The sequence below is a fragment of the Myotis daubentonii genome, chromosome 1, assembly GCF_963259705.1.
Source record: "Myotis daubentonii chromosome 1, mMyoDau2.1, whole genome shotgun sequence".
Classification (NCBI taxonomy): Eukaryota; Metazoa; Chordata; class Mammalia; order Chiroptera; family Vespertilionidae; genus Myotis; species Myotis daubentonii.
In genome coordinates this window covers 158,020,975-158,039,753 of record NC_081840.1, presented here as the reverse complement: position 1 = coordinate 158,039,753, position 18,779 = coordinate 158,020,975, and the positions used below count along the sequence as shown (strand labels likewise).

The 18,779-nt window shown below is 43.1% G+C and overlaps 1 protein-coding gene across 1 annotated transcript in view; it reads left to right on the top strand.

Annotated features, from left to right (window-relative positions):
* Positions 1 to 2,482: 2,482 nt before the first annotated feature.
* The window catches only part of ITIH5 (inter-alpha-trypsin inhibitor heavy chain 5), an 87,120-nt gene continuing 70,823 nt past the window's right edge, over positions 2,483 to 18,779 (top strand). Inside the window, exons 1-2 of the mRNA XM_059663762.1 lie at positions 2,483 to 2,687; positions 14,332 to 14,376. Coding sequence (XP_059519745.1) covers positions 2,598 to 2,687; positions 14,332 to 14,376 — 135 coding nt within the window. The 5' untranslated portion in view covers positions 2,483 to 2,597. The remainder of the gene's footprint in view (positions 2,688 to 14,331; positions 14,377 to 18,779) is intronic.

Below are 18,779 nucleotides of genomic sequence, written 5' to 3'. Positions count from 1 at the left end.
ATGAGGCAGCTGCAAGATAAAATGAATCCCTGTGCCACTTGGCAGGTGCCAAAGAATGATATAGGGCAAAAGGAATAGTCACAAGTACTAATACATGAATGCTCCCAGGTACAGGAAATTGCTTTAATGCTTGACCAGGTCAACAACCTGTTCCAAGAAGCAGCATATGGCAGGAAACAGGGGAGTGGTATTGGTTTATGTCAGAAGGAATACCAAGTACAATCCGACGGCCTCTAAGGGGGGCTTGCACAAAGCATCCTCCATTCTGGCCATGGTCCAACATGCGGGATACAGCAGTCACAGAACAGTCTCTTCTCCATCCTCCCACTCTAAGGCTTAATGCTGTTCATCAAATTTTCATTGAGTGATAACCTTATATTTAGCGCAGTGCTACAAGTTGTGGGAATTCCTTGTCCTCAGGGGACTTCTGTTCCAATGGGAGAAACTGGCCTTAAAACAAACATTAACAAGGCAGGAACACCATAGCCTAGAGTAGAATTGGAGAGTCCTGCAAGATGATGAAAATAAAACTCACTTTTCTTAGTGTTGGACCTCTGCAGAAACCAGCTGGGACAAATTGGACATGGAGCAGATATAAGGCCAAAAATAGAGATGAGTGGGAGAGGGGTGGTAGGAAGGGCGGACAAAGATGTGCTCCCAGTTGTGTTGGAGGACTAACGTAAGACAGCTGTTGTTCCCTTTCAAATAACCTGGCTTTCCCCAAATTCAACTTTTGGTTCACAAGTAGGTATTTTTCTTTTGAGAAGGGAGGGAATAGGCAAACTGAGTTCAGAAGATTTGGGTCTATCCTCAGTCTGCCTGGGGCATGAGACACATTCAAAACTCATGGTCAGATTCTAAAAATAAAAATCCTTTGACTTAGTTCAAAGCTCTCCTTTATCTGTGGTTTTGTTGTAGAAATCTTGTGGGAACAGCTACTGTCACTTCTTGTTGGCTGCATGTTTTTTAAATTAGTCTGTGGTTAAGCTTTAAATGATTAACTGCTAATTACAGGGATTTTCCTTTCACTTATTTAACAGTAGCAACATATTTGTTTTTCCCTCTCCTAATGTCTCTGTTGAACAGAAAGCATTACAACAAGAGTAAATACAATATTTTAACAAGAGGTATCACCACAAACTAGCACACCCACTATTTTCATTTTTCTAGTTTTCCCCTAGTTTGTATGTCCATGCATATGTATTTTTGCCTAATTACAACCATCTGTTGATACTATTATATAATTTGATTTTATCCTTCATTTTATTTATTTTATTTTTCTATTGATTAAGTTATTACATATGTGCCCTTATCCCCACATTACCCCCCATCTCCCCCACTCATGCCCTCACCCCCTGTCCTTTATTTTATATTACAAACATTTTTCACGTTTCCATAGACCTCACGATTATTATTATTTTTTTCATGATTATTATTTAATGGCTGCATAATATTCCACACAATGGATGCTCCATTATTTGAGTTAGCCATTGCTCTGTTGTTTGCCTTTGAGATTGTCATCGACCTCTCACTGTCATTCAGCTCATCGATGTAGATGCAATTGTCACTGCACATAAACATGTCTACTGAGTAATTGTGTTTTGGAAGATGAACTAAACAAGCAGCTTCAGCTACACGGTGTCTACCAGATAAAAAGATGGTGCCCAGTCTCTACAAGGCCATGTGTAGATGGTTGGTAGATAATAATTATTCCTATGACAGGATGGACAGAGCACCAATAGTTTGTAACTAAGATAACAATGACATTCATTTCCATGACTAATGACCAAAAAAATTAGAAATACTACATGGTGCCACTTCTAGCTTCCTCTTTCCTGTCCCCTTATGGCAGAACTGCATACATGGGGACAACACTGCTAGTACTTTTTGCATTAGGCTACTAATTAGCATCTCTTAATTTGGCTTCTAAGCATCAGTGCCTGAGGCCAAGAGGAATGTACTGTTCTCCAGGCAGAGGGAAGGACTGCTGTTGTCTTTAGTCCAGCGGGTGTGGGGCGGGTGGAAATTGTAACAGGTGGGCAGGTGTGGGAGCGGGGGTGGGGGTTGGGGGGTGGGGGGTGGGGGTGAGAGCAGCGATATCTATAGCCGATGTGGGAGGTGGGCTACGGTGGTCAGTCTGGCCCGTCCAGTTTCTTCCTGCAGAAATGAAGCGAGTCCATGAAGAAGCATTTCACACTTTGCAGGAAACGAAGAGTTGGGGGGATGGGGGTCACAGGCGCTGGAAGGAGAAGGCTGCGAAGAAGTCAAGCGAAGGAGTCGGGGTGAGCTCCCGGGGTCCAAGAGTTAGGGGGCCGGGCCGAAGGCGGACGGGGAGGGAACCCTTGGGGCAAGTTGCGCGCTGCTGGCGGGTCGGCAGGGTCTCCTCCCTGGAGCAGAGGGGACGCCGCCAGGAGGGACCCCGGGAGGCGCTGGGCGGGCCGGGGGCGTGGCGCGCGGGCGGCGGGGCTGAGGGTTGGCCGGGGCGCAGGGAGGCAGGGCCGGGCGCCTCCGCTGCAGGAGTCCCGGCGCGGTCCCCTGAGCGCGTCCGCTGCCGGCTCCCCGTGGTCCCCGCGCAAGTCCCACCGGCGAGTGCCGCCATGCTCCTGCTGCTGGCGCTGTGCTGGGGGCTGCCGCTCTGTGCGGGGTCGCTGGGAGAGGCGCGGAGCTGGGGTGACACTTCGGAGCAAGTAAGTGGAAATCTGGGGGACCCAGGGAGGGCCCCGGACGCTGGCTGTTGTCCCTTCCCACTGCCTCCTTTGGGCGCGTGGCCGCTGGACAGGCTCCTTGGTCCAGTCCTGGACGCCACGAAGGGAGGGACCACCCCATATCCTGGCACATTATCCCCTCTTTTCTTCTCCGCTCCCCAACCTTCTGCGGGGGAGCTTCCCCATCTAAGGGTGACTTGTGCAAGAGCCTGGACGGCGAAGTTTCCTGCAGAACTGTGCCTGGGACTTCAGGGTCCTGCAGAACCAAATCTTCTTGGCTCCTGTTATCTGCGCAGATTTCTACTAGTTTTTTGTTGCCATTTCTGAGCCAGAATCCTAAGTTAATGGATGACAAGGATCTGCTTTAAGAGGCTCTGTGGGGTAGTGTGCTGTTACGGTTGCTCATAGCTGTTGGGAGAGAAAGCCCAATCTAGGGAAAGTTCAAACTCCCGGAAGACCCGGCTTTCCAATGTGAAAACCGGGAGAACACGACATCCCAGCAGGTGGCCAGGGACCAGGAACCGAAGGGCCTCAGGTCTCCTGGTTAATATTCTGTGCATCTGCCAGGGTTCGCGTTTAAATGGCCTAACCTCACAGGTGGATACAACTTGCAAGCATGAAACCTCAATATAGTGACTGATGACCAGGAAAGCTTTTTTGAAAAAATATAAAACAAGTTCACATGAGTATCAGGGTAAAGATCTTCTAAGGAGAAATGGCTCTGTCTCAAGCAGACAGTGCAGATCTACACCTCCTGGTGCTGTTTACACATATATCACTTAAAGTTTTAAGTTGTTTCGTGTGGAGCATGTTTTCCCATGATGGGAGAAAGAGACAGGTAGGCATATTCCTCCTCCCCCTTTTCTAGCACCTTGGTTTGCTGAGCAGATCCAGATGGAACCTGACTAAACAGCAGATGATTACATTCACGTGGACTCTGCCTCATGGATGTGCTTCCTGAAAAGTGGGAGCAATGGTCATTCTCTTGTAGGGTTGTCAGGCGAAATAACCCATAAAATTTCCTGGACGCTGGGCATGGAGTGGGGAAAGTGCAGGCTGGGTTCCAGAGAGAAAGGCTGGTCTTGGCCATTTATAGTTGTGTGGCCTGGACAAGTGGTTGAACCCCTCTGCCCCTTTCTTTCCTGTTGACCACAGCAGGGGGTAGATCTCCTTTTGAGAATACGCCAAAGTATCCAGCTGCTGATCTGTGTAAAGGTATACAGTGGGCAATTAATGAATGGTAATGTTTTAGTAAGTGGTTAAGGGAGTGGGCTTGGTTTCAGGCTGCTTGGATTTGATTCCTGAGTCTGTCACTTACCAGCTCTGGGACAGTAGGCACCTTACTTGGGGCCTCAATTTCCAATTCTGTAAAATGTAGGGAAGAATAGGGTGGTAAGGATTGAATAGCTGACAGACTTAAAGTGCTTGGAACAATGTCAGAACTTAATGTTGGCGCTGGCTGGTAGGCTTGGGCAGCTGAAGTGCCAAGGAAAGGAATTTGGGGTAAAGATCTTAAAATGTTTTCTGGGAGGATGGAGGAAGGAGAGTGTGGGAAGAACTGAAACAAAGCTTCTGTTTATGAACTAGGAGGAGGGATTAAAGCTCTAACATCTGCAAGACCAAGTAGGCTTTCACCACTCTAAACTCTCCCTCGTAAAATAACATGGGTTTGGCCCGTTTTGGTGATTTCATGCTGTCTTCAAGCCATGGTCCTATTCATTCATCTTGATAATGACTCAGAAAACACACACCAAGATATAGGGTCCTGTGAAAATTAGCAGTTTTACCTCTCTATCACTACTCTTCTAAAATATTTATTTGTTATTTATTTATTGTTATATGGGACTTAAGAGCACAGGCTCAGGAATCAGACTTTCTTAGTGGTAACATCTGAGCTTTGATTTCCCCATCTCTAGAATGTGGATGATGAAATGAGTTAATAAAAAGGATTTTGAAAGTTGATAGAACTAATAGTATACTTAAAACTGAGAACAGTACCTAAAAATGTAGTGTGTGCTCTATTCTCAGAATTATGGCCTTCAAAATTATATATAAATTTAATTTGTCTTATATAACTGAATGCTGGTGATCTGTGGACCACACTTAGAATAATGCTGCTTTCAGACTCTTTCAGAAATTAGTATTAGAAAAGAAGTCTCTTGTCTAAAATCAGCCTGCTACAAATTGGTGACGCTCAACCAATGAGCCAGGCCAGCCACATCCTATAAGCAGGCTAACGTAGCAGTGCTTTACATTAAGCGGGAGTCACTTATCTGTCCTTAAACCCCACTCCAAGAAGTTCTCTTATTTGTCATTTACTTTTACTTGGAGGTATTACTAGTAACACTTTGGATTCAGATTCCTTTCTCACTTTCCCTCCACCTCATCTGTGAAGAATATTACCCATAGTAGAACTACTGTGAGCAGTGTTTTTCAAACTTTGGTGTGCAAAAAGACACTCTATTCACATTTCTGAGACCTCTACTCCCATCAGTTTAGATCCCTCAGGTTTGTGTGGGGCCCAGATGATCCTGATGCTGGTGATCTGTGGACCACACTTAGAATAATGCTGCTTTCAGACTCCTTCAGAAATTAATATTAAAATAGAAGTCTCTTGTCTAAAATCAGCCTGCTACAAATTTACCTGTTTTGTAAGTTTCAAATTGATATCGTTTCTTTAAATAAGGATAACGCTACATTCCTGTTTTACAAAAGCAGTTTTTTTTCTTCTTTATCTGTAACATCACATGTTCTTCAAACTTGAGAGAAAGCAACATATAACTGACCATGTGCAAAAACGGGTTCAGGTAGGAATATGCCAACTTTGTCTAGAGTTTGTCCTGTGATTTATTTATTTATTTAATTAAATCTTTATTGTTCAGATTATTACATTTGTTCCTCTTTTTTCCCCCCATAACTCCCCTCCTCCCAGTTCCCGCCCCACCCTCCGCCCTCACTCCCCACCCACTGTCCTCATCCATAGGTGCACGATTTTTGTCCAGTCTCTTCCCGCATCTCCCACACCCCTTTCCCCCCCCCAAGAATAGTCAGTCCATTCCCTTTCTATGTCCCTGATTCTATTATGATCACCAGATTATTTGTTCACTTGATTCTTAGATTCACTTGTTGATAGATGCATGTTTGTTGTTCATAATTTGTATCTTTACCTTTTTCTTCTTCCTCCTCTTCTTAAAGGATACCTTTCAGCATTTCATATAATACTGGTTTGGTGGTGGTGAACTCCTTTAGCTTTTCTTTATCTGTGAAGCTCTTTATCTGACCTTCAGTTCTGAATGATAGCTTTGCTGGATGAAGTAATCTTGGTTGTAGGTTCTTGGTATTCATCACTTTGAATATTTCTTGCCATTCCCTTTTGGCCTGCAAAGTTTCTGTTGAGAAATCAGCTGACAGTCGTATGGTTATTCCCTTGTAGGTAACTGAGTTTCTTTCTCTTGCTGCTTTTAAGATTCTCTCTTTGCTTTTGCTCTTGGCATTTTAATTATGATGTGTCTTGGTGTGGTCCTCTTTGGATTCCTTTTGATTGGGGTTCTCTGTGCTTCCTGGACCTGTAAGTCTATTTCTTTCACCAGGTGGGGGAAGTTTTCTGTCATTATTTCTTCAAATAGGTTTTCAATATCTTGCTCTCTCTCATCTTCTGGCACCCCTATAATTCTGATGTTGGTACGCTTGAAGCTGTCCCAGAGGCTCCTTACACTATTTTCGTATTCTATTTTCATTTTGCTTTTCCAGTTGGGTGTTTTTTGCTTCTTCGCATTTCGAATCTTTGACTTGATTCTTGCGCTCCTCTGGTCTGCTGTTGGGTGTCTGTATAATATTCTTTATTTCAGTCAGTGTATGCTTAATTTCTAGTTGGTTATCACAACATCGAGGGTTTCATTAGCTTTGTTGAGGATCTCACTACATTTATCGGCAGTTTCTAGAAAATTATTGAAAGACCTTAAAATTGTGGTTTTTAGCTCTATATCCTCCATTTCTGTCATGTTTCTTTGTCTCCGCATTTTTTATGCTTTCTTGGTGCACCCCCTTGTGGTCTTTGTGTGCAGTCTTGTTGTAGTTAAGCCTTGATTGTTGTCGGCAATACTGGGGGTGATTTGACCTCCAGGCCAACTGGCTGTTACAAAAGCAGTTTTTAATTTATAAAATAATAAGCATTAATTATTAAAGGTCTATACTGTCCCAAAAAGTTTGCTAGGAGCTCTATGTAAAAATAATAAAAAGCAATTAAATATATGATTAAACAGCATTCCAAGTGGAGCCAGACTGCCTGTGTTCAAATCTGTATTCCACCACTAACTGGCTGTGTGTTCTTGGGCAAGAAACTTAACCTCTCTGAGTCTCAGTTTCAACATCTGCAAGCCAGAGTTGTTAATAGTTTTTTACCTATAGATAGGAGTAGATATAGGTTTTGAGAGAGGAGTAAAGTTTACACAATTTGCAGGGCCCTCTTAAAGAATATCAATGTATGACTACAAATTAGGTGCTAAAGTGAACATTTATTTAGGATGATAAGCAAATGATAGCAAATGATACAGCTGACAAGCTGACAAACACCACAAGTATCACCTACTGATGAGGGACTGTTCCAGTGAGGGGTCCTGAAACTTATTACATTTTATTAGCTTCTAAATAAAATATTAAATATAAATAGTAAACTTACTTCTGCTCTTATGATTGTTGTGAGGATTAAATGAATGAATTCAGGCAAAGCACTTGCCTTTAGTCATAGTCACTGTTTTTAGTATTTATCTACAGCCTGGTTAAGGCCCCTGTCGCCCCCAAGGAGAGTGTCAGTGTGCTACTTAACCAGGGGAAGCATGGAAATCCAGCGAGAGGAGTGACATCCCAAGTTCCTGTGTGCACAGCCGGGAGCAGAACATAGGTGTGCTGATACCAAAGGCAGCTCTCAGTGACTCCCCCGAAGAGCAAGCCACTTGTTTCAATGCAGTTTTTATTTGTAGTCAGTTGTTGGCAAATAGACAGTGTTTATTATATGCTTGTGGGACCATATTGATTGGGGCGAAACATTTCTAATTCCCTGAATTAAGAATTTCTGGAGTTTTAATTTTTCATAATCTCTCACTCAGGACCAAACCTCTTTGCATTTTGGAAAACACAGAAAACCAGACAACTGTTTATTTTTTCTTTTTGTTTTTAAAAAATCTTTGAAAATTAAGTCAGTAGACGATTGTGTGAACTCCAGACCACTCAGTAATGTCTTCTTTATGTGCATGGGTGGGATTGTTGTAATAAGGTGTAGAGTTGAATGGGGAAGGAGGATATTGTGGGAGAGATTCCAGAGATCTGCTCACTACCAAACCAGCATATCTTGTTTCTCCGAGGAGGGTGGAAATGTGTGTGTGTGTATGGTGGGGGGGGGGGGGGGGAAGGGGGTCCTGAGAATCAGGTGATGACTTGTAGTGACTTTTTGTTCCTGACTAGCCCTCTTCCCAGAGCTTAGATCTCAACCACTAAAACCACTAAACAGTCTTGCTTACAGTGAGAGGACCCAGCAAACCTTAAAAAAAAAAAATATATATATATATATATACACTAGAGGCCCGGTGCACAAAAATTTGTGCACTCGGGGGGGAGGAGGGGGTTCCTCAGCCTGGCCTGTGCCCTCTCGCAGTCTGGGACCCCTCGTGAGATAACGCCCTGTTGGCTTAGGCCTGCTCCCGGGTGGCAGAGGGCAGGCCCAATCCCTAGGTGCAGCCCCTGGTTGGGCTCAGAGCAGGGCCGATTGGGGAGTTGGGGCGCTGCCCCTGTCATGCACAAAGCAGGGCGGATTGGGAGGTTGTGATGCCACCCTCAGTCACGCTCAGGGTAGGGCCGATTGGGGGGTTGGGGCACCGCCCCCTGTCACACTCAAGGCAGGGTCGATGGGGAGGTTGCAGCGCCACCCCCGTCACGCACAGAGCAGGGCCAATCAGGGGGTTGGGGCGCTGCCCCCTGTCATGCACAGAGCAGGGCCCATCAGGGGGGTTGGGGCTCTGTACCCTGTCACGCACAGAGCAGGGTCAATCAGGGGGTTGGGGAGCTCCCCCCTGTCACACACAGAGCAGGGAGGATCAGGGCGTTGGGTGCCGCCCTCTATCACCCACACAGCGAGGCTGATCAGGGGGTTGGGGCGCCGCCACTGTCACACTCAGGGCAGGGCCAATGGGGAGGTTATGGCTCTACCCCGTCACACACAGAGCAGGGCCCATGTGGGGGGGTTGGGGTGCCACACCCTGTCACACACAGAGCAGGGCTGATCAGGAGGGTGGGGCACCGCACGCTGTCACACACAGAGCCGCAGGGTGATCAGGGGGTTGGGGAGCTCCCCCCTATCAGGCACAGAGCAGGGATGATCAGGGGGTTGGGGCGCCTTCCCCTGTCAAGAACAGTGCAGGGCCGATAGGGAGGTTGTGGCCCTGCCCCCTGTCACACACAGAGCCGCAGGGCGATCAGGGGGTTGGGGAGCTCCCCCCTATCAGGCACAGAGCAGGGCTGATCAGGAGGTTGGGGCACCTTCCCCTGTCACAAACAGAGCAGGGCGGATAGGGAGGTTGTGGCCCCGCCCCCTGTCACACACAGAGCCGCAGGGAGATCAGGGGGTTTGGGGCCTTCCCCCTGTCACGCTGATCCCGGTGCCGGGAGGCCTTGCGGCTCAGCTGATCCCGGTGCTGTGAGGCATATTACCCTTTTACTATATAGGATAGAGGCCTGGTGCATGGGTGGGGGCCGGCTGGTTTGCCCTGAAGGGTGTCCTGGATCAGGGTGGGGGTCCCTACTGGGTGCCTGGCCAGCCTGGATGAGGGGATGATGGCTGTTTGCAGCTGGTCACACACCCTTCAGGGTGGGGGTCCCCACTGGGGTGCCTGGCCAGTCTGGGTGCGGGGCTGAGGGCTGTTTTCAGGCTGGTGGGTGACTGAAGCTCCCAACTGCTCCTTTTTTTCTTTTTCTTTTTCTTTTTATTCTGAGAGGAAGGGAGAGGGAGAGAGAGATGGAAACATCAATGATGAGAGATAATCATTTATTGGCTGCCTCCTGGGATTGAGCCTACAACTCGGGCATGTGCCCTGACCAGGAATTGAACCATGACCTCCTGGTTCATAGGTTGACGCTCAACCACTGAGCCACGCAAGCCGCGTCCAGAAAACTTTTGTATCTAAGGAACAGCAGAGTCTATTTAAAAAGATGGGACCAAGGGATGGAGACTTGAGCTCTCTGAGGAAGGACAGGGGGTCCTGAACCTTCTCATTTTCCTACAAGCTAGGTCCATGTCCCTTATTTTTCACAGTCAAAAAACCCCCCAAAACCCAGCAACTTGCCTAAGGTTAATTGATTTTTTTTTTTAAGTTGCCTGGAAATTGTTGAAATTTTAGCCCCCAAATTAAGTTTGTTTTTCCATTACTGAGATTTTAGGCCGCCCAAATTGCAAATGCTTGATAGCTAAACAACTTGCTGCAACATTACTCCAAAGGAAGAAAACTTTTGTGTAAGTGATACAGAATTACCCACCTGGGGGTCTTTCAGGCTAACTGTCCTCAGCCCAGATGGTAGATGGCACCTCCAGTGCCTTTCCAACCTGAAGCCTTTGGTTTTGTGACAGATCCTGTAACACATCTCTGAGGCAACCAACTCCTGGGTTCCTGGGTCTTGGTTTCAGGACTTTTGAATGCCCTCAGAAGTTGGGGCCAACTGGTAGATGAATTGTTAGTACAGAATCTTCTAGGAACGCATGACCAGTCACTTGATGGTGTGTGGCTGAGCCAAGTACAGCGTCTCTTGGTTCTGTATGGGACCTAGTGTCACAGACCCAGTGACATGAAGGTAGAGGGCGAGAATCCTGCCTTGATGTCTCCGTCAATCTGGGTCTTTAGAGCATCCACACCGAAAGGCAATGTACATGCTGTGTTTTCAGAGTCTCTTTCACCATGGGTAGAATTAGGCTTCACTGCTCCCCTCTCTTCCTCTGCTCTTTCCCATGTATGGACTTTTCAGGATATTTCTCTTCTCCTCCATTCGTGATCCAACACTGTGATGGATCCTGGGAAAAAAATAAATCTCGGTTAACCAACTTATAAACATTTAAGCAGTGCCTGCTATTTTTGACCTATGGTTGGCCTAACTAATGATGGGCTAGATGGGGGAGATTGTAAACTCTATATTTACATTCCTTGTGTAAAGGAAATCTTCAACCCCCCTTCTACCTCCTGGTAGTGAATGCTACTTGGTTCCTATGAGTTTAAGAGGCAGTGGCAGATCTTTGAAACTGACCATTTTCACATAGTTTCTGTATTGAACCTGATTCTCTTAAATTCTTCCTTCCCTTTTATCCCACATCAACAGACATCCTACACAGCTAGTTGTAGCCACACCTTCATCACAAAGTCTCTCATGGTCACTCAAGAACATAGTACATTCTTTTTTCATTTCCTTTTTTTTTTCTTAAAGAGAGGAAGGGAGAGGGAAAGAATGATAGAAATATCCATGCTCGATCGGCTGCCTCCTGCACACCCCCTACTGGGGATCAAGCCTGCAACCCAAGCATGTGGCCTGACTAGGAATCGAATGGGCAACCTCTTGGACAATGCAAAACCAACTGAACCATACTGGCTGGGAACAGCTTATATTTCTTAATAAACGTTGTGGCCTGGACATCTTCTATTCTAATGCTGGACAGATAAGTTCAGCTTAGGAAGACCAAAAAATGTTATTTGGGCCAACTCTTAAGTCTATGATTTGGGGTCTCAGGCAGGTTGGTGGAAGCTCTAGGATTACTATGCATAGCAGTCCTTGACATTAAGCTGGAGTCACTTATCTGTCCTTAAGCCCCACTCCAAGATTCTTCTAATGCAATAAAAGGGATCAGGAATGCTTAACTGAAAACAATGTTGACTACGTTGGTGTTATTTCCACTTCAGTCCTGGCTGGCACCAGGAAACTGCGTATGCCGGGAAGCTTTGATTCTGGTTGAATCTGAGTTTAAACTTGGACTGAAGTGAAGCCATAATGACCCCCTGAGACGTCAGATAGTCATCTCAAAAATGAAAAACCAACTTCTCTTGTTCTCCTTAAAGCTTGTTTATTTTCTTACAAAACTTATTTTACAAAGGAGGGAACTTCAAAGAAAATACTTTAGATCAATCAGAGAACATAATACCTGAGAGAGGCCAGGCTTTCCTTCGGATCATAGTTCTGTTAAGTGGTCCCCTGACAATTCCACAATTTTAGGATGGGAAGGCCAGAGATGAATCTGCAGAACTAAAAAAGACCTTGCCCAGGATGCTCATTGTGGCTTGCCTTAAACAGTCTGACATAGCCCACCTCATCTCAGAAATGGAAATCAGTATCCTCCTAGTAAGTGTTTGGTTCTCATTTGGAGTCAGGGAAGATGTCAATCTAAGTCCTATATTATTTCTTTGAATTCCAATTATAATGGTAATTTACAATAGTATTTTTTGGGGGTGGGGGATCAGGGAGAGGATGGGGATTAAAACAGTTTCTGTTAAACTTTTAGTTTACAAATGGAAATATCTTTCTGTGATTTCTTTTATTGGAAGTAATAATGGCTACTTTGTCAAAAACTGAAGTAACACAGAAAAGTTTAAAGGAAAGGAACTCAACCACCCAAAGGTAACACCATTAGCATTTTGGTTCACATTCTACACATACAAACACTTATACTTACAACAATGAGGTCATGTTAGATACTGTGTTTTGTCACTTGATTTAATCACATAAACATGTATCCCTAATATACCCATCAGGATTGGCTAGGCTATACTTGTGGTAACAACACCCAAATCTCAATGTCTCAAATGTTTATTTCTCACTTATACAACTTGTCCAACTTGGGTTGGCAGGGGAGGAGATATACACGTTATGCTCACTCAGGAACTTGGACTGGATCAGAAGCTGCCATCTCAAATGCTGCTAATTACTGTGCCACAAAGAAAAGACATTTCTGCAGTATCACACATCTGGAGTTGAACACTTGGCCCAGAAGTGACAAGTGTTGCTTACATTCATACCTTATTGGCCAGAACCACTCACATGGCCCTACCGTGCCACAAGGGGACCAGGAAATGCAGTACCTCTGGCAGAGAGCTAGAGAATTATTTGTTGAACAGCACTGAAGTCCAGTAAAAGGAATATTTATTGATGTCAATAAATATAGATCCCCATCATTATTTTTAATAGCTGTATTCTAACTAATCTGTGTATCACAAAATATTTAACCAAACCACTTTCCAAGGGTAGTTTAGGCTATTTCCAATTTTAACAATTGTTTGAAAAGTTCCAAAGAATTTTCTTGAACATTCATATGGTGGGAATGTAAAATGTTACAGCGAAAACAGTTTGGCAATTTCTTACAAGTTAAATTTACTACACTACCCAAGAATTCCATTCCCAGGTAAACTATCTGAGGGCAATAAAAATATATACCCAACGTCAAAATTTGCATGTGAATTTTCATGCAAGTACCGTATAATAGCCCCAAAGTGGAAATAATCTAAAGTCTATCAGCTGATAAGTGGGTAAACAAAATGTGGCATATTCATTGCCTGGATATATTCAGACACAGAGAAGAATGAAGCACTAGTACATGCTACAACATGGAACAATCTTGAAAAGATTATGCTAAATGAAAAAAGGTAGTCATAACAGACCGCATAGTGTATGATTCCACTTATATGAAATGTGCAGAAGGGCCCATCCATAGGGACAAAGTAGATTGGTGGTTGCCTAGGACCAGGCAGAAATGCAGGGGCAGGGAGTTGACAGCTGAGGGGTACAGGGTTTCTTTTGGGATGACAAAAATCTTCTAAATTGATCATTGCCCAACTCTACAAATATACTAAAAACATTGAATTGTGTACTTTAAATTATACCTCATAAAGCTGTTAAAAAAAGATACACATAAGACTGAGGCATATTTTTCAAGTTTTGATCTACATTGGCAACTTGCCTCCAGAAAGGACGATTCATACTCATAGCAACAATAGTTTACACTTCAGTTATTTAAACAGTGATTTGCCACGAGTAAAGTTCCACAACCAGCTAGGATTTTTAAATTAGTCCAGAGTGGCTTGTTCATTAGTATGATTTTTGAAAATGAGAATCTTATCATCTTCTCATGCTCCTCCTCTTCATGTGGGAAAGTATAGCAAATCATCAGGAAAAAACAAAATAAGAAAATTCAAATCCAGTTCAGTTTTGCTTCCGGAGTTTCCTAGAGTTTTGAGTTGAATATTTGAGTAAAGCCGAATGTACTTACTTACTGTAATGGATACAATAACAATGAGCTTATTTTCAAGCCCAAATTAAGTGAAGCAATACAGATGAACTTTCTGCTCTTGTCATTCCATCCATACTCTTCTAACGGATTAAGGTGACTCAGAAAATGAGGTAATATGCCATCATGGGTTCAGCAGTCAACCAGGCCTGGGAGGGATGAATTCGAGTTCTGGCCTAGAAGCTTTCTGATTAAAGATCAAAACGTCTTTTCAGGATAGATAGCCCTTTTTGTGAAGTTCAATTGATTTTAACCTCCTCCTGTAACTAACTTCTTTAAGAATGACCTCACAATTACATTTCATGACTCTTCTCTTTATAGGTTGGACTCAGGGTCCCGAGGCAACTCCGGCTGTTGCAAAGGCTGGTATGTATATTCATGGTGCATCTTACATCTGTGCCCTCACTAATTGTGTATTTTGAACCAGGCACTAACTTTGCTTATAGCTTCTCCAAAGCTTATAAAGTTTCTTGTAGAAGGATTCTAACATGAAACAGTGCAGCTTTTATAAGATTTTATTTAAGTGGAGTTTTCTTTCTGGTAAGACACCTGATTATTTCAGTAGAATTATAAGGACAAGGTATGACTTTTTTTTGTTTTGTTTTTATTTTTTTAAAAATTCTTTATTGATTAAGTTATTACATATGTGTCCTTATCCCCACATTCCCCCCAACTCATGCCCTCACCCCCCTGTTGTCTGTGTCCTTTGGTTAGGCCTATATGCATGCATATAAGTTCTTTGGTTGATCTCTCCCCCTTACCCCCACCCTCCCCTACCTTCCCTCTGAGGTTTGATGGTCTGATCGATGTTTCTCTGTCTCTGGATCTGTCACAGAATGATAAATACCACATGATCTCATTCATTTATGGAATATAATGAACAACATAAACTGATGAACAAAAAAAGTATGATGTTTTAAAGGCCTCCCTGAAAAACACACACACCTAAATTCACCTTTACTTTTTTATGACATTCTTACACAAAAATAAAGGCTTTCTTGTGAGATAAACAGCTAAATCAAATGAAGAATTCACATTTGTAGAGTAAAGTTTCATGTGATATGAGTTGGGCAAGGCTCTCAATGCATGTTGGAAGCTAACAGATTTGAACTCAGGCATTTACTCAACAAATAATTTTTGAATGCTTCCTATTTGCCCCACACTGTTCTAGGCATTGGGTATACAACAGTGAACAAGACAGACCGAAGACCCTGTCTGTCATAGAACTTGAATTCTAAAGGGGGACAGAGATAAAATAATCAAGTAAATTTTAAGTGTACTAGTAATGGGGGAGATGACAAAGACGAGAACAGAAGAAGATGGGAGGACCTTACACTCATTTGCATCCATGAGATTTCTGATGACTACTTTCAAGTGAGTTCCTATAATGACAGCTAATGTGTACTGAGTACTTACTATGTGCCAGGCATTGTTTCAAGTGCTTCATGTGTCATAGTTCAAACACTCTTGCCACAATTTTTTGAGGCATTTTACAGATGAGAAAAAGAGAGTTTGGGTAACTTGCTCTAAACTGCACAATTAGTAAAACGGGGAAGAACCAGAATTTGAGTCCTAACAGTCTGGTTTCTGAGTCCATGCTCTTAACTAATATACCAAACTGCCTTCTCAATTATATGTATTTTTCTATTGATTATTACTTTCAGTCAACAGTACCTCACCCCGACTACCTCTTGCCATTCTTTTAGATGGTGGGACATACTCCTTGTTGTTGGCACTCCATAATTTATTAAGCACTCTATTGATGAATTTTCCATTTGTTTCCAGATTTTTTCCCCTTCTGTAAATACTGCTGCAAAAAACTTTCTGTTTATTCTGTTATGTGGTTGATTTTAATGTAATGGCCTAGATTTTCAGTAGAAGTCTTGCTGGATCAAAGTGCATATACATTTTAAATTATGATAGATGTTTCAGACTACTTTTTGAATGTTGTTACTCTTCATACTATCTGTATTAACTTCATTTCTGTCAGCAACAATGAGTATGCGCATTTCCACCAACAATAGATAGAATTACCCTTTTTTTATTTGCTGGTCTCTTTATTGTCCTTTTACCTTGCATTTTCCTAACTACTTACGATGTCTTTCCTGTCCATTCTTGTCCATTCAGAGTAGTTCTTCTGTAAATGGATTATTTTCAGGTCCTTTACTCATTTTTCTCTTGTATATTTTTATCCCCTCATGGTCAGTATTTCAGATATCTTTGTTTGTTATATATACTCTGTTTTCTAAGTTGGAATAATTCTCTCCTAAATTTGTCATTTGTCTATTAACTATGTTTATGGCATATTGGTCATTTGAAAATTTTAAGTTTCTAAGTAGCAAATAAGTTTATCTTTTCCTTATAGCCTTTGAGTTTTCATCCTTGGTTATAAAAATTTTCTTAACCCCATGACTGAGACTTTATGTAATTGCCCTGATTTTTTTAGAAATATCTAGGAATTTTTTTCTTGTTGCTGTTAATCCTTACCCAAGGATATTTTTCCCATTGATTTTTAGAGAGAGTGGGAGAGAGAGGGAGAGACTGACAGAAACATCAATGCGAGAGAGACTCATCAGTTGGTTGCTTCCTGCATGCACCCTGACCAGGGCTAGGGATCAAGCCTGCAACAGAGGTAGGTGCCCTTGACCAGGATTGGAATTGAACCCAGAACCCTTTAGTCCACAGGCCGATGCTCAATCTACTGAGCCAAACCAGCTAGGACTTGAAATCTCTAGGAATTTTTAAAGTTTTTCTTTTCCGTGTATGACAATTTTTTAACATGAACCTTATTTGCCCATTCAATTGGTACCAGAGTGATCTTTCCAGCAGACTTTCTTTTTTTCTTTTCTTTTTTTTTTATTGCTTAAAGTATTACAAAGGGTATTACAAATGTGTCAGACTTTCTTTTACAAATGTCTTCAATGATTCCTCATCACCTGTAGGATCAACTCTAAGAACAGGTGAAGCCCTGTGTGATCTGGCTCCTGCTTGACTCTGTAGCCTGTGTATCCTATGACTCTCCTTATATTTTGTACTCAGCCATACCACACTAATCTGAATGTCCTCTACTCTAATGAATGAATAACATGTGGGTGGCAGCACCTGGTACTCATTATCACTGCCAGCTCATGGACCACAGGGATTTGCATGATTTATCCTGAATTAATTAGATACCCTTTTTGTGAAGCTCTTTGACCTCACAAACACAAAGAAAGTTTATAGTTTAAAAAGCAGGGGTGTCTTTGTGCCTAAGTCTCCATGGTGCTTAACAGATACTGGCCTGGTTTCCCTAAAACAATTCATTGTCATCATTTAACCTACCAATGGGAAGGGCCATGTCTAGCATCTCCATCATAGTGGGTATTCTAAAATTTGTAGACTGAATTTGTTTTAAGCAGTTGTGGTGAGAAAGGTAGACCCAGAAATGATCATCATGAAGGAAGTTTATATTCACAGATTTGTAGGAACAGGAGCATAGAACACCATGCAGGGCCACACGGGGAAACCAGGATCAGTCAGGAGGCAGAAGGGGCAGAGGGAGAGCATGGCTCTGAGCCTTTATTGATTTGTTTTTTTTAAAAAAATATATTTTATTGATTTTTTTTACAGAGAGAAAGGGAGAGGGATAGAGAGTTAGAAACATCGATGAGAGAGAAACATTGATCAGCTGCCTCCTGCACACCCTCCACTGGGGATGTGCCTGCAACCAAGGTACATGCCCTTGACCGGAATTGAACCTGGGGCCCTTCAGTCCACAGGTCGACACTCTATCCACTGAGCCAAACCATTTAGGGCAAGCCTTTATTGTTTTTTTGCAGGAAGGAATTGGGGAGTAAGCTTAAGATTGGATAGTTTGAATAATTTTGGCAGGCTCTGGGCTATTGAGGTGATCCTTAGTTATCTGGGGTGTTTTAGGGCAGACGAATATTGGCTGAGTGTGTGAGAGTTTGATAAATGAGGTGTTTGGGAGCATGGACTCTGGACTGATTGGTTGTATATCAAAGGTGTGCTCACAGGGGAGTTGTTTGTTATCTCTAGGAATTGGCTAGCCCTGGGATCAAGGCCCCAGATGCCAGAGTATCAAGAATATAGAAAAAAAGAAAGTATAGTTAATTAATACAGCAGGTAGCATGGTGCTGGGTGTCATTACCTCACAAGAGGGTTCATTATACATGTGTCTGGCTCCCTACTCCCAACTTTAACCACCATGTTTTATCCTTTTATGAGTTGTATAGAGTGGGTTTTCCTCCAACATAAAAATGATAATTGCATTTTGTCTTTCTCCTCTTCTGAACATGAAATATTGCTATGTAGAATTATTACCACAGATAGGCAATCCAGGGCTGACGTTACCTCCTGTCTACAGGAGGGTAAACTATTTCTCCAAGGTGATACATGCAGGTACCTTGTTAGGGAGGTGCCTCATCTGGAGGTCTTCTGCTTCATGTAATAACATGGGCTCTGTTGTTTTTCTTAGGCACCTGCCAAGCCTCAGACTTCTCCTTGATACAGTGAGGGGGAGCCCAGTTAGATGATTTCTAAGGTTCTCTACCACCTCCAAAATTAATTCTCCTAATGATCACTAAAGAACTGTGAGACCAGAGTAAAATAACAAGAGGTTAATCTTCTGGGAAGAGGCCTGACTTCTGGCAAATACCTTCACAAACACTCCTCAGTTACATTTTCAGATGGCATCGTGGGTAATTCAGGACATCCTCTGGGTGGCTTGATTTTAAGTGACTCACATGAGTCACACAGAAATGTTTGCT